The 16,703-nt window shown below is 45.3% G+C and overlaps 1 protein-coding gene across 1 annotated transcript; it reads right to left on the reverse strand.

The window, feature by feature from the left end:
- Positions 1 to 8,389: 8,389 nt before the first annotated feature.
- Positions 8,390 to 9,064, reverse strand: LOC148782860 (uncharacterized). The gene has a single exon (XM_088860392.1). It carries the CDS (start codon positions 9,062 to 9,064, stop codon positions 8,390 to 8,392), a length of 675 nt encoding a protein of 224 aa, XP_088716518.1.
- Positions 9,065 to 16,703: the final 7,639 nt, after the last annotated feature.

The raw sequence follows: 16,703 nt of genomic DNA on the forward strand, positions 1-16,703 counted from the left end.
AAAAACATGGATGGTGATAGGGTTTCGCAGTCTATGATAGAGGAGAGAGAAAAGAGAAAGAAGCATGGACAATAATGGGTTTCCACCGTTCATAACAGAGGAGAGAGAAAAGAGAAAGAAGCATGGACGGCGATGGGGTTCTACCGTCCATGATAGAGGATATAAAAAAGAGAAAGAAGCATGGACGACAATGGGGTTCTGCCGTCTATGACAAAGGAGAGAGAAGTAGTGAAGGGGGAGAAGGAACATAGACAACAATAGATTCTCCCGTCCATGATGAAAGAGAAAGAGACAGGAGAGAGACACAGAAGGGAGAGAAAGAGAGGAAGTGTAGAAAGAGATCAGAAAAGAAAATCGAGAAAGAAGCGAAAGTAGAGAGAGCAAAGGAAAGAGAAGATTAGGAAAAAGAGAGAAGATTAAGAATGTGGGGGAATGAGAGAGGAAAGAGAGTTGACAGAAGAGGAAAGAAGGGAGAGAGAGACATGCACGACAATGCCTACTACAATGCATGTTGATAGAGAAGAGAGAGGCAAAAAAGAGGAAGAGAGAGAAAGATAAAAGAAGAGAGAGAAAGACAAAAAGAGACATGCAAGGCGATGCTTATTGTCGTGCATGTTTGAGGTAGAGAAGAGAAAGAGAGAGAGAGAGACATGCAAGGTGATACTTATTGCTATGCAAGTTTGAGGTAGAGAAGAGAAAGGTGAGAAAGAAAGAAGACGAGAGAGAAAGAAAGAAGAGAGAAAAGAAAGAAGAAGAGAGAGAAAAAAGAGAGAAAAGAGGAGAGAAAAGAGGAGAGAAAAGAGAGGAGAGAGGAGAGGGGAGGGAGAGGAGAGTGGAGTAAGAAGAGAGGAGAGAGAAGTACCTTCACCCAAGGGTACCAGACTTTTTCTTCTCTCTCCTCTCTCTCTCTAAGACATGCCATAATCTCAAGATTAGAAATTCTCAATTTTCATTCATGAAGTTGAGTCCCTTTACAATGAAGCATAACATGTTTTTATAGACTTGGGCCCAAAACATGGGTGGATACACAAAATTTAATCTAATTGATGATAATTACAATTTATTTGATTTTTAAAAAAATCTAAAAATGGGGGTAAAATGATGATTTTTCCCCTGCCCATCAATACATAAAATTTCAAAACAGTCCCTACTGTACCAATGGAACATGTGCGATTTTCCTAGGCTGATTTGGGGTTGCTCTGATGTTTTTTTGACCAAAATATGATCACTTTCTTATTGGGCTCGGCATGACGATCAATTTGATCCTAACTTCGAGCTACGGATCGTGTTTTTAAGCCATGATCATACGACTTGAAATTTGCATGAATCTTGGAAACTTTCAATCGATAGTGCACTTGTTTCTTAATGTATTTTCTTAGTTTCTTTGCTAAATTGCACTGAGCATGCCGTCATGATTGCGTTGCAACAAACACAGCTTGATTTTGTGTTCAAACGAAAATTTGACTATTTTGGATTTTTGGCCGAAATTTGAATTTTGACGACCAAAATTCTGCAGAAACTTTAACACTTTCGTTCGTTATATCTAAACATTCATCACTCTCAGGGTCTGGCCCAAACATAGCCCTGAACCTTATGTGCGCAATGCATATGGTTTCGCATCGATCGGGTTCGTGAGCGCTGTGATATGGCCGTTCGAGTGGGTTGCACAACTGTTAATTTTTTGCAACTTTTGTTCTCAAATCGTCATCTTTTCTCTAGATTTTCTCCATACTCGGACATCGTCACGGAACGTGCCACATATCAAAACGCTCGTCTTGACGGGACGAACAAGCTCACAAAATTTTAGCGCGATCCGATTCTAGACGAGGGAGATATGAGTCTTCGAAGTTGACGGTTGTGACTGTGAAAACCAGTCTCCTTTAATGGAGATTAGTGAAGGGAGGGCGTACGGGAATAGCGAGCGACCTCTCTTTTTTCAATTTTTTACTCATAACTTTATCCTGAAACATCTGTTTTAGCCGAAACTTGACCTCCTATGGGTTTCAGACCTTGCTGGATCCAATGGAAGTGGTCACATAGCCATTTGTTGCTCCAAAAATAGGGTTCTAGTTATAGGGTCCATTTCAGGGTGCAAGAGACCAATTTTTTCGAAATTGTTTCTTTGTCTGCACTGCCTTTGACATGTCGAATTGCGACGAAACTTAGCAGATGGTGATTAGGAAGATCCTCACCCGTTCTGGAGCAATTATGAGACTGTTGAAAATTCCATTGTAAGTCAAGGCTTTATTGTCCGACTTCTCTTTTATTCCACATCAAGGACCCAAGGTACTGAAAAATGCATTCAAACAACTTGCCCCGCTGAATATTATGCTTCGAGAGAAGTGAAAAGTACAATATTCTAAAAATTTCCTTCGGCTTTATTACTTTTTCCTTTCTAGCCATAGAATCAAGTGAATGCCAAAGAGATATCCACGCAATGTTGTGACTAGGATGCTCTGACGTTTGGATGCATTTTTCGCAGGTCCATTCATGGAGACTTTGGGAGAGAAGAGACTTTTGAGGGATCCTATCAAAGTCCTCACCGTCACGTGGACTGTTTGTGATGTGGAGGGATTAGTATTTTAAGTCCTCACCCTATCGGATGGTACCTGTGACGGCTTATGATGATGACTGGGCTGCATGTTCACCCAACACAGAAGAAGGAATGTCGACTGGGCTATGTGTTCAGATGAAGAAAAAGAAAGAGAGAGGTAGATGAAGAGGGAAAGAGAGAGAAAGAGAAAAGAGAGGCATGAACGACACTGTCACTACTGTGCATGTCAAGAGAGAGAAGAAGAGGAAAAGGGAAGGATCGGGCTACGTGTTCACCCAGCACTAAAGAAGGAAGAGAAAGAGAGAGAAAGAAAGAGAATGACTGAGCTAGTGAAGGAGGAGTAAGGAGAGAGATAGAAGGGAGAGAGAAACATGAAAAGAGAGGCATGCATGGCGTTGCCACTCTCATGCATGTCGGGATAGAGAAGAAGAGAAGAACAGGGGTGTGCACGCATGGTGCTGCCATTACCGTGCATGTCAAGAGAAGAGACGAGAAAAGAAAGAGAGATGGGTGATAGAGAAAGAGAAATAGAGAGATAGAGAAAGAGACAAAAGAATGGAGAAATAAAGAAGAAGAGAGATAGAAGAATCGAGAAAGAGATAGAAAAATAAAGAAGAAGAGAGATAAAAGAATAGAAAGAGAAATACATAAAGAGATAGAGAAATAGAGAAGAAGAGATAGAAAGATAGGGAGAGAAAGGGAAAGAGAGATGAATAGAAAGAAAGATAAAGAAATAAAGAATAAGAGAGATAGAAAGATAAAGAAAGAGATTGAGAAAGAGATAGAGAAAGAGATAGAGAAGTAGATAGAGAAGTAGAGAAAGAGATAGAGAGAGATAGAAAAGTAGAAAGAGATAGAGAAGTAGAGAGAGATAGAGGAGTAGAGAAAAAGAGAGGAAGAGAGAGAAAGTTTTGAGGGATCCTATTGAAGTCCTCACCGTTGCATGGACTGTTTTATTTGTTTGGAGGATCATATCGAAGTCCTCACCCCTGCGTGGGCTGTTTGCTTGTTTGGGTGATCCTATCGAAGTCCTCACCCCCGTGTGGACTGTTTGTTTGTTTGGGGGATCCTATCGAAGTCCTCACCCTCACATGGACTGTTTGTTTATTTAGGGGATCCTATCGAAGTCCTCACCCCTGCATGGACTGTTTGTTTGTTTGGGGGACCCTATCAAATGCCTCACGATCCTATCAAAGTCCTCACCCCCGCGTAGGCTGTTTGTTTATTTGGGGGATCCTATCAAACTCCTCACCCCCGTGTGGATTGTTTGTTTGTTTGGGGGATCCTATCGAATTCCTCACCCCTGCATGGACTGTTTGTTTGTTTGAGGGATTCTATTAATGTCCTCACCCTCACGAGGACTGTCTTGATTGTTTGAGGGATCCTATCAAAGTCCTCACCCTCGCGTGGACTCTTTTGTGATGATGACTGAGCTATGTGTTCACCAAACACTGAAGAGGGGATGGCGACTGGGCTACGTGTTCACCCAGCACCGAAGAAGGAATGGTGACTGGGCTAATGTTCACCCATCACCGAAGAGGGATGTTGAGGGATGCTTTTTAAGTCTGCTCACTCTGTTGGACGATATTTTTGATGATGAGGGCTCTTTTGGAGGCGACCGCGGCATCAACCTGCTCTCTTGGTTCAAGCGCCCTTTGTGGGTTTTCACTTGTACTTGGGAAGTTGCGCTGTTGAGATGGTTTTCACTGACCTCCTTTTATTCAGGGCTCTTTTGCCCATGAATTTACGGCCATGTCCACCCTTATTCTTCCATTTTTAATCACGGTGCTTATTCAGGTTTTCACCGTGCCCAGGTTTTTATTTTCATGGAACTCTCCTACTCATGGTTTTGTGACCATGCCCGTCTATCAATTTTACTCATGGCATTCTCTTTTCAGATTTACACCATGCCCATTTTCTTGTGAGGGCGTGTTTAGGGTCATGCCTCCGGGACCTGTACGAATCCTTTTAACGTTATGCGGCCAGGACGTGTACTATAGTTTAAGGTCATACAACTGGACTGTAGTGATGATGGAAGATAGTCTATGGAGACCATGGAGTGAGTATGATGATGGTTTGACTCACTTTGGGGAAATGGCACGAGGCTGCATATGAAAGATGGATGGTATTGGTATGGAAGGTGGATAGTGGTGACCCACTAGCTTACGTCAAGTATGGAGGGCGGGATGGCTCACCGTTTGTGAGCATGGGTAAGACTCTTTGGGGAATGATGAATGATAGTGATGGAAATGGACTCATTGAGAAGGTATGAAAATGGTATGCACAAAAGGGGTGTGCGCGTGTATGTGGGGGTGAGTTTAAGGTCATGCCTCCTGGACTTGTGAAAAGCAGTTTAATGTTATGCGGCCAGGACATGCACTACAATTTTAAGGTCATATAGCTTGGACCATGGCTATGCAGTTTAAAGTCATGCAGCTAGAACCATGCAATTTAAGGCAGTACAACTAGACCTCCGCCATAGTTTAAGGTCGTATAGTTTGGACCATGCAGTTTAGGGTCGTGCATCTTGATCACTGCTGTGCAGTTTATGGTCATGCAACACAGACCTCAGCTACAGTTTAAGGTCATATAGTTTGGACCATGGAGTTAAGGGTCGTGCATCTAGACTATTATGTGGGTCGTCATGTAGGTGAAGCTCTATAGGGAATAAGTCTATTGATGACAATGCGACTCCCTAAGGATAAAATGGTTAAGGCCATACACAACCAGAGGGCTCAGATGGAGATGGTCGCCCGACAAGGGATGGCAAATAGAAGCGGACTTCACTAGAGATTAGGAGGCAAGTGTGACCCCCTGGGGGTGAAGGACTGTGGCATGTGAGTAGGTCTAGTGGGGATGACAAGCCAGGGCACATGTGCAACTTCACAGGGTTAGTGGCAAAACACACATGGCAGTGGCCATGCTCAAACATGCATGAAGTTAGCATGGGTGGTAGTAACACACGTGGCGCTAGCATGAGCGACAGTAACACGCGCGACGCTGAGCAGTCATCACAAACGACGTTGGTCGCACACGGTGTTGGTGAGTGACTTTCACGAGCGGCATTAGTCACAGACGACGCTAGTCACTTGCGGCATTAGTCACAGGCGGCGATAGTCTGAGTTCGGGCCTCAGGCTTGGGCCTAACCTGGTCTTGGTTCTTTTGACGCTTGTTGGTCGACATTACATGGGCAGTGGGAAGCTTCTGTTCGAGCTTCAGGCCTGAGCTCGACCCATTCCGGCCCACTGTAGTTTGGCCTTCAGGGACTTGTTTAGCATTTTCGCTTTGTGAGGGAAGCATTAGCTATATAAGGGGGTAAAAACCCCTTTTCACCGTTTTACCGAAGGTAAAACGTTTAGAGAGATTTAGTAGTGAGAGAGAGAGAGACTTCCCGGTGAGAATTCTGGCACGAACATAGGGCACTTGAAGGGGAGACGAAGGGCCTGGGGAACGATCACTAAGAAGCAAATAGTCACCATCTACACGAATGAGGAAGGTGAACAGTCGCAGGGGAGACGAAGGGCCTGGGGAGTTGAAAGGTCACCGTAAGCTGAAGGGACACAAGAAACCAAAGGGGAATAGGGAACTAAAAGGTCATGAGCAGTTGAAAAGTTGCAAGTGAACACACACGACGATAGTCGTGAGGGGCGACAGTCACTCACGGTGTTAGTTGCACATGGCAGGCAACACAACGCGCGCAGCATTAATCATGTGCGATGGTAGCTTCTCGCTCGGTGATCCTTTCATGGACGGTGGCAAGTTGTTCACGGCTGTGGTCGTACACGGCGATGAGTCATGTACGGCGATGATCATGCACGACGATGACTTGGGTAGGCAAAGGGTGGTGACCAATGGTAAGGCCAGGCTTATGAAGTCTATTGGAAGCCAAGTCCTCCAGCACAACTGTGAACTCCATGTTGTTATGTGGAAGGGTACTTACTGTGAAGAGGGTGTGTTCTCCATCATAGATCTGATTCTTGCTAGAAGGGTCTACTTTATATGTATGATAAACTCGATCTAAAACCCTCTTGCCTTCCTCTGATGCAAGAGCATTTTTTGGTCTGTGATCGTCCTCGTTTCCTCAGATGCAAGAGCAGCACTGGGGGTCAACTATTCTCGTTTCCTCTTATGCAAGAGCAATGTTTGATAATATATATCTATAATCTCCCTAATAATAGTTTTTCATTGTAACTTGTAACCTCTTCTAATGCAATAAAAAGAGTTAAACTTTGTTGAATTGTCTTGCTTCTTTTCCCTTTCCTTTCCATTTATTTTGTTCTTAACTCTTTTTCTATTGCACATTGAAACTTTTGAGAGTATATTAGGGATAATACTTCTTCATGTATTGCCCATTGATGGGGGGCATTGCCTCTTCTCCCTCAAGCTGTGCCAATATATAGGCCTCATTTGGCAAGACTTTCTTGACTATGAAGGGACCTTCCTACTTAGGTTCAAATTTCCCTTTACGCCATCCATGCATGACGATCAGCCTTTTGATAGCTAGAACCAGGTTTCCATGAGCGAATGAGCGAACCTTGACTGACTTGTCAAAGGCCCTCTTCATTCTCCCCTGATTGAGTTCGAGGTTCTATTGAGCTTTCAACCTCTTTTCGCCAAGTTCATCCAACTCTTGATAACGAAGCTTGAATCTCTCGTCTTCAGTCAGTCCTGGATGTTCCTTGATGTATGTCGATGCGCAATGAGGGGAGTTGAATCTCAAGGGGCAAGATGCTTCACCCCCATAGACCAAGGAATAAGGAGTAGAATCGGTGGCATTCCGTGTGGTGGTGCGATAAGCCCACAACGCTTCAGGAAGCTTCACATGTTAGTTCTTCTTCTTCTTTGATATCGACTTCCTTAAAACGCTGCACAGGGTCTTATTAAAAGTCTCAGCTATGCTGTTCGCCCGAGGGTGGTACATGGTTGAGTACTTCCACTCGAAACCGAATTGGTTAACCAAGAGATCAATATGATGACTTCTGAATTGAGGGTCGTTGTCAACTATAAATCCGGTCAAGCTTCCCGAACCGATACATGATGTGATGTCTCACGAACTTGGCCACAGTAGCCTCAGGAACTTGCTTGAGGGGGATCGCTTCAGCCCACTTGGAGAAATAGTCTGTTGCTGCTAGAATAAAGACATGACCCATTGCAGAAGGAGGGTCAATAGGCCCTACAATGTCCATACCCCATTGTGAAAAAGGCCATGATGCTATGATAGCGTGTAGGGGTTCTAGAGGCTGATGAATAAGGCTCGAATGCATTTGGCACACCTGGCACCTCTTGGTGTAATTTAAGGTATTAGTGGCCATCGAAAGCCAATAATACCCTAATCTGTGTATCCGTTCATAGAGCTAAAGGTTGGACTAATGCAGCCCATAGATGCCTGAGTGTACTTCTTCCAACACCTTATTTACCTCTCGTGCATCTACACATCTGAGAAGAATATTGTCAAAAGACCGTCTAAAGAGTGCATCTCCTTCAAGGAGGGTGAACTTGGTAGACATTCGGCGAACATTATAGCACTCATCATGATCTTCAGGCAATCTACCAAGCTTTATAAAGTTAATGATGAGCTCTCTCCAATCTTCTACTTGCTCGATTTCCACACATAGTGGGTCGAAGAACTCTCGTTCCTGTTTTTGAACGTCAGCTCCTTGACTCTGTGCCATTTCCTGCTTGGCTTTAATAACTTCTTTGGCTGATAGAAGTACCCCGAATGGATAAGGTGGGCACTCAGGGAAGAGAATTCTCTCATCATCTGCGTTCACTTCGGCCGTGGGTCTTGGTGAGGACAATTGAATGGTAGCTTCGAGCTTTGCGAGTGCATCAGCCTACGAGTTTAACCTTTTGGGGCTATGACTTAAGGACACATCATCAAATTGAGCCATATACGATTTCGCAGTATCATGATAGGGCTTAAGAGTCTCTTTTCTCATGTCATAGATCCCCTTGAGCTGCCTTATCACCAACTCAGAGTAGCCGTAGATATTGAGCTGCTCCAAGTGTAGATCCAAGGTGATCTCCAATCCAATTATGAGAGCCTGATACTCGGCTTCATTATGCGAGTCAGCTTTAGTGAGAAAGAATGATAGAGAAATTACACCCTCCCGTGGAGTCATGAACACTATGCTAGCGCCTCCTCGGTTAGATTGGAAGTGCATCTTCCATGCATGGGCAAGTTCCGCACAAAATACCTCTTCATCAGGGAGATCACTTGATAAAGGGGATTCTGCTGGGACCGGATGTGTTGCAGGAAAATTAGCCAAGGCTTGACCTTTGACAACCTTTTGAGGTATATATGTGATGTCAAATTTCATCAGCAATAATGCCCATTTAGCAAGGCGTTCTGATAGGCATGAGCGTATCATGAGAAACTTGACAGGGTCCGCTCTTGATATGGGCCGTACTTCGTGACCGAGCAAATAGTGGCGGAGCTTCTGTACTGCGAAGATTAGTGCAAGGAACATCTTCTCAATAAGCGGATAATTCTTTTCAGCCCCTTGCATCCAGCGGCTGAGATAATATAGCGTGGTTCTTTCCCTTCGTTAATGTTCTGTGCCAAAAGTGCCCTGAGTGATTCGTCAAGAGCGGTCACGTACAGGATGATGGGCTTTCTCAACGCTGGTGTAAAGAGCACTAGAGGATTGAGTAAATACTGCTTGATCTCATCAAGTATTGCTTGACATGCTTCATCCTAGATGAATGGGGTATCGTTCTTTAACAGGTGCGTAAAAGGCCTACAACGACTTGAGAGGTACGAGATGAACCTGCGGATATAAGCCATCTGCCCTTGAAGAAACTGCAACCCACGCAATGTAGTTGTTGCTAGCATTTCTTGGATTGCCTTATCTTGATTGGCTCAATTTCCAGCCCTCTGTGTTTAACAATGAACCCCAAGAACTTTCCTGAACGCATGCCCAAAGCACATTTTAGCGGGTTCATCTTGAGCTGATGAAGGCGTAACCGTTCGAACACCTTTTTCAGGTCTGACATATGAGCATCTTTCATTTTGTATTTCACCACCAAGTCATCCACATAACAATCGACCTCCTTGTGCATCATGTCCTTGAAGATGGTCGTCATTGCTCTCTGGTACGTAGCACTGACATTCTTCAACTTGAAATGCATCATTGTGTAGCAAAAGATCCCTTTTGGATTCAAGAATGCAGTGGCTTCCTCATCTTCTGACGGCATCCGTAGCTGAGTGTACCCGGAGTATCTATCCATGAAGGAGAAGATCTAACAGTGAGCTGTGGAGTCAATGAGCATCTTCATAAACGGCAACGGGAAGTCATCCTTCGGGCAAGCGGTATTCAAGTCATGAAAGTCGATGCAAACTCTGATTTGGCCTTTTTTCTTCTTGATCGGTACAACATTCTAATCAGATGCCTCGATCTCTCCCCCTGTATTTAGGTTATCGGGTGATGTGTCTCGGATTCGAAAGACCCGAGACCTGAGACCACTCTCTTGGGAGCCTTGTTCATTGAACAAGGGCAGGCACCCAACTGATGAGAGAGGAATTTTAAACATGAGATGGGCACCAACCTCACCTGGGTCCGTGACTTACTTGGGCCGACTCGTGCGGGCGCCCTCGTATATCACGATGGAAATCCCCTCAGCTACTTCAGCTGGTTCTGAATTGCCTCCCTTTACCTACAATCTCCTTGTTTTCTACAAACACTAATATGGTTAATTTGCAAGACAAGTGGGTCGAGGAACCCACCCTTGTCTTGGAGCGAACTTGTAAAGATGTGCACATTCAGATGACAGCGAAGATGAGAAGTTAGGGTGATGAAGAAGAGGATTCGAATAAGGGCAGAAAAGAGAAGAGGACTTCACAAGGGGACGAACTTAGCCTGATAGCTAGACCAGTATAGCGACCGACTCGGAGTGGCAGCAAGACGGGCAAAGTAACTCAGATCGATGCAACAACAATACTACTCAAAACCAAGGTCGATACGACCGTCTTAATTTGGTGTGGCAGCAAGACGGGCATAGTAGTCTTGACCAGCACGACAACAATACTGCTCGACAGTTAGACCGCTATGACAGTGCTAACTGAGTCTATCCTTTACTCAAGTGAGAAGAGAAGAGGAGAGAAGAGAGAAGATGCGAGACAAATGGGAGATAAGGTCTTAGACGGCGTTAGGCATCACTCCCCACAGCCGTGGAGTAATAGTGTCATCGCCCCTGGACGGCGCTGGAGACTGCTGCTCGTGCCGGAAGGGTAGGTAGTGAACTGCAGACGGTGTTAGCCATTGTTATCGGCAACACGAGAAGGTAGCACGACCATTTGTGGGCAGTGATAGGGATTGCCATCTGTGATAGGTATCGCCATCTGCGATAGGCACAGAGCGCTCAAAAGAAGCTTGTGGACAGCGATAGGCATTGTCGTGACCCTTCACAGGTGGAGATAGACATAGGGTGCAAGAGAAGCCTGCGGATGGTGATAGGCATTGCTTCGACCCTTCACGGGTGGCGATAGGCATCGCCGTCTGTGATAGGCATCACCATCTGCGATAGGCATTGCCATCTGCGATAGGCATCGCCATCTGCAATAGGCATCACCGTCTGTGATAGGCACAAGGCGCAAGAGAAGCCTGCGGGAGACGATAGACATTGTTGCGACCCTTTGTTGGCGGCGATAGGCGTCGCCGTATGCGATAAGTGTGGGACACTGAAAACATTTTCAAAGATGGCGATGACTATCGCCGTCTGAGCTTGCGCAGGACGCCGAAGACATGCTTGCAGACGACGATGAGCAGCGCCGTCTGCGACCCATGAGAAGAAAGAAAGATGGCTCACGATCGGCGATGCACATCGCCATGTGTGACACTAATCTTGGAACTGAAGCAGGAGCCCGACCCGCTGCTTGAACACAACCCAGCTCACCGTGTACTCCTTCAGACAGCGTTACGCACAACGACGACTAACGCTGTGTGCGAACCATGTTGAGGGAAAGAGACGAACGAGGAAAGGGAGAAAGAAGCTCGTGCATGGTGCTGCCATCGCCATGCACGACTTGCGAAGTCATAGGAGGAAGATAGAAAGAGGCATGCATGGCACTGTCACTATCGTGCATGGCCTCTGAGAAAGACTCAGCAGAGAAGACGAAAAAGAAAGAGAAGAAGAGCGAAAAGAAGAGAGAAAAGAAGAGAGAAAAAGAAAACCAGAGAGAGAAGAAGGGAAGAGAGAGAAAATACCTTGAAGGTAGGAGGGGTACCACTCTAAACTTTCTCTCTCCTCTCTCTCTCTCTCTCTCTCTCTCTCTCTTTAAAGAGTCTCTGTGAGTCCAAAAGAGAGATCCATTTATAATAAGAGGTAGCGTCTATTTATACATTAGGGTTGAAACGTGGGTGGATCATGATAATTAATGTTTATTTGAATTAAAAAAAAAAGAAAATCAGGTGCAAAATGACTGATTTGCGCCTTCCTAAGAATAGAAAAAATTTCAAAACAGTCCCTACTGCTGCTCTAAAACATGCGTGATCTTTCGTGGATGATCTGGGGTTGCTCTGGTACTTGTTTGTCCGAAAGATGATTGATTTCTTATAGGGCTCAGCATGACGATCGATTTGATACCAACTTCGAGGCATGGATCGTGTTTTTAAGCCACGATCATGTGATTGAAAATTTGGATGAATCTTGGAAAGTTCGAATAGAAAGTGTGCTCATTTCTTGATGTGTTTTTGTAATTTCTTCACTAGATCACACTGATCATGCCGTCACAATCGTGTGGCAACAAACACAGCTTGATTTCATGCCTGGATGAAGATTTCACAACTTTTGGGTTTTGACCGGAATCTGAAATTCCAGTGCAGGAATTTACAGTCAGTTTATTGGCTTCGTGTGTGAAATTCGACTGTTCATCATATATGGAGTTTGGACAATAGATAGCCCTAGACCGTACGCATACGATGGAACTAGTCTCGTGTCAATTCGATGTGCGAGCACTGTGATTTGGCCTGGCGAGCGAGGTGTGTTGCTACTGATTTTCCTCCAACTTTCTTCATGGATCAAAAACTTCTCTCTAGCTTTTCCTCCTACTCGGGTATCGTCACGGGGCGTGCCACATATGAAACGCTCGTCTTGATGAGGCGAACACGCTCACAAAATTTGAACACGATCCGACCTGGGACGAATGAGATATGGACCCTAAAAGTCACTACCCAAGACTGTAAAAACAACCACCTTCAATGGTGATTTGGTGCAGAGAGGCCACACGGGAATAGTGTGCGGCCAACCACTTTTTGGTTTTTTACCCATAACATTGTTCTGGAGTGCTCGATTATGCCAAAACTTGACCCATAGGGGTTTTCGACCGTGTCGGATCCAATGATGGCAGTTCCATAGCAATTTGATGCACCAAAAATATAGTTCTAGTTATAGGGGTCCGTTTTAGGGTGCTAGAGGCTGATTCTACCAAAACTGTTTCTTAGTCTGCACTACCTTAGAGATGTCAGATTGTGGCGAAACTTGGTAAGAAGATTTTAGGAGTCCTTATGCAGCTTACGATATATTTTAAGGCCATTCTGAGACTATTGAAATTTCCACTGTTTGTCAAGCTTTATTGACCAGCTTCTCTCTTTTATTCCGCATCGGCGACCCATGGAGCTGAAAAATATCTTCAAACAGCATGCCCCACTGAATGTTGTGCTTCGAGAGAAGCGAGAAGGATAACATTCAAAAAATTTCCTCTGGCTTTCTTTCTTTTTTCTTCCTAGCCACAAGACCACGTGAATGCCGAGGAGATTCACGCAATGCTGTAATTAAGATGCTCAGACTTTTGGATGCAATGTACAGATCCATTCGTGGAGACTTTAGGGGAGAAGAGACTTTGAGGATCTTGTCGTGGTCCTCACCCTCATGGGACTTTAGGTGTTAGTTTTTAATATCTTCACCCTGTCAGATGAGTTTACAACATGGAGAGATTGGTATTTACAGTCCTCACCTTATCGGACGGTACCCCTGAAGGCCATTTTGTATTTTTGAGGGATCTTATGGTTATCGTTCTCACCCTAAGGACTCTTTTTGATTTTGAGGGATCTTTTGTTCATCGTCCTCACCCTCAAGGACTCTTCCTATTTTTGGAGGGATCTTTCGGCTATCATCCTCACCCTAAGGACTCTTTTTTATTATGAGGGTTCTTTGGTTCATCGTCCTCACCCTCAAGGACTCTTCTTATTTTTGGAGGGATCTTTCGGTTATCATCCTCACCATTAGGGACTCTTCGTTGATTTTGGTGTTTGGGAGATCTTATGAGGTTCTCACTTCTGGGTGAGCCATCTTATGTTGCGATTAGATCTGAGAGCTGAAGATTTTGTGTGGACCTCGTTAGCCAGAATTATGCCTGTTTGGCAATTGGGTGCCGGCTGAGGCTGTGATGCTGTGTCAACCTGCTTTATTGGTTCAAGTGCCCTTTTCAGATTTTCACTTGGATTGGGGAAGTGGCACCATAAAGACGATTTTCACCAACCTCTTTTATTTTTGGGCTCTTTTACCCATGACCTTGCGACCATATTCACCCCTTCTCATCCATTTTTACTCACGGTGTCCTTTTAGGATTTTCATCATGCTCAGGCTTTTATTTTCACGGAACTCTTTTACTCATGGTTTCGTGACCATGCCCATCTGTCATTTTTACTCATAGTGTTCCCTTGTCTAGGTATACACCATGCCCGTTATTTTTTATTTTTATTTTTTTGTGAAAGCGTGTTTAGGGTCATGCCTTTGGAACCTGTGCGAAGCCTTTTAACATCATATGGCCAGGATGTGCACTACAGTTTAGGGTCATACAGTTGGACCATGGTGGTGACGGATGGCAGCCTTTGGTGGTCATGGAGTGAGCATGGTGGTGATTATAATCACTTTGGGGAGATGGCACGAGGCTACTTATGAAAATTAGATGATGTATGAATGGTGGGTGAAAAGTGATGACCCACTAGCTGACAGCGAGTATGGATGTCGGGATGGTTCGCTATTTTGTGAGCATGAGTATAGATAGCGAGATGATTCGCCACTTTGTGACCCACAGTTTACGGTCGTGCATCTAGACCATGGCTATGCAGTTTATGGTCATGCAGCATGGACCATGGCTGTGTAGTTTAAGGACATGCAGCATAGACCATTGTGTGGGTTGCTGTGTAAGTAAACCTCTGTGGGGGGATAGAGTGGCTCAGTGAGAAGCAGAGCCATTGGGGATTTATGGGGTAAATATGACCTCACAAGGATAATGAGCAATGGTATGCATGTAACTCTACTGAGAATGGCAGAATGGAGCACAGATGTAACCCCACTGGGGATTGAAGTGATAAGAATGACCCTAACTCCACTGGGGATAATGGGCTGCAATATGGATGTGACTATTATTGGGGATGAGGGACAATGGTCTACATGTAGCTCCACTGGGAATGACAGTCCAGAGCATAGGTGTAACCCCACTAGGGATAGTGGTAGAATACACCCGGTGGAGAGGTGCAATCCATTTCATAGTTTAAAGTCATGCGCATGGACTATTTGTCGTGCCATTTAACATCTTGCTATAGGGATGTGCATTATAATTTTAAGGTCTTGTAGCTCGAACCATGGCTATGCAGTTTAAAGTCATGTGGCTAGGACCACGCATTTTAAGGTTGTGAAACTAGACCTCCGCTACAGTTTAAGGTCCTATACTTTGGATCATGCAGTTTAGGGTTGTGCACCTAGACCACAATGTGATAGGGGAATGTGACTCCATGGGGAACAAAGCCGTGAATGAAGACTTGACTCCCTAAGGATATGATGGCTGTGGAGCAGAGAATGAACTCCCTGGGGACACAAAACGATGGTCCAGATGGGAGTGCCATAGCATGTGCACAACACTAGGTTTTGAATGACGCACGCAACGTTAGGAGCTTGATGAAGTGCACACAGCGTTAGGTTCTTGATGAAGGGCACGTGGTAGGTCCACGATGAAGCGCACACGACGTTAGCTTCTGATGTGACGCACGACGTTAGCTTCTGGTGAAGCGCAAGGCGATAGCTTCTGGTGAAGCGCACAATGATAGGTTTTGGCGAGGCCGACGACGTTAGCTTCTGGTGAAAAGCACGACGTGAAGCACACAACGATAGCTTCTGGTAAAGCGCATGGCGATAGCTTCTAGCGAAGTGCACGACGATAGCTTCTTTAGTAAAGCATGTGGCACTAAGCCTCAGAGAAACACGAGCATTTGCATCGCACGGTGTTAAGGCATAGCGATAGCAACAGATGACAACAGGCTCATGAGGTACAGGTGGCAGCGACTCGCATTGGGGCCTCGGGCTTGACCGGCCCCAGCCTAGACTTACCACCGTCTGAAGACACGGACTGGAGCATCATTTCGAGCTTGTGGGGGGCACTTTGCGTAACCCTTGTTTATTAAAGGGGGTAAAACCCCATTTTACTATTTTACCTTTGGTAAAATAATGAAGAGAGCTTTAGAGAGCGAGAGCTTCCATTAAGAGACTTTAGGTGAGAAACCTCCAGCCAGGCCACGGGGCACAATTGTTTATGAGCTCTCTAGTGAACTTGAACAAGTCGTGAACCTTCGAAGACTGCTTGTGAAAGCTTTTCAGAGAGTGCCAAGGCTTCTCAAGCAAGGAACAAGGAGCTTTCGAGAAGAAGAAGGGAGCCTGACGGAGTTGCAGGTTTTGCAAAGGCCTTAAGGACATATGGGAAGAAAACACGCTGACACTTGCACAGGGCTTTTCGGTGACCTCCCGACGTCTTTGCTATTGCTGTTAAGAAGAATGGAGGTCGAATAGTGGTTCTACCAGAAGCTCAGTGATTTTGTGGCAAGTAGAGGAGTGAGAAGAAGGGAGAAAGAAACTCATAGGGTCATAGGGTCATAGGGGAGCTTCTACAGAGGTGTTGGTGATTTCTCGATATTCCCGGTCGTCGGTAAGGGGAAAGAACAAGGTCAGAAGGGGGTCCTTAGTGGACGGAGAAGTGTTTCTGGCGAGAAGAGGAAACAATGGTAGGGGCCTGAAAGGGTCACAAGCTTGTGATGGTTGGGGAGGCGAAGGGCCTTGAGATGGCGAACGGTCACCTCCGTACGCACGATGACAGGCCACGTCGTGAGTGTCAGGCAGTGTGCCTAGATTTCAAGTGACGTGGTGTGCCACACA

This window comes from Amborella trichopoda, chromosome 3 (genome assembly GCF_054954075.1).
Source record: "Amborella trichopoda isolate Santa Cruz 75 chromosome 3, AtrichopodaSantaCruz75HAP2 v2.0, whole genome shotgun sequence".
NCBI lineage: Eukaryota > Viridiplantae > Streptophyta > Magnoliopsida > Amborellales > Amborellaceae > Amborella > Amborella trichopoda.

Bases quoted from the DNA above. Each gene is read 5' to 3' on its own strand.
- LOC148782860 (XM_088860392.1), bottom strand. From the start codon at position 9,064: ATGCAAGGGGCTGAAAAGAATTATCCGCTTATTGAGAAGATGTTCCTT.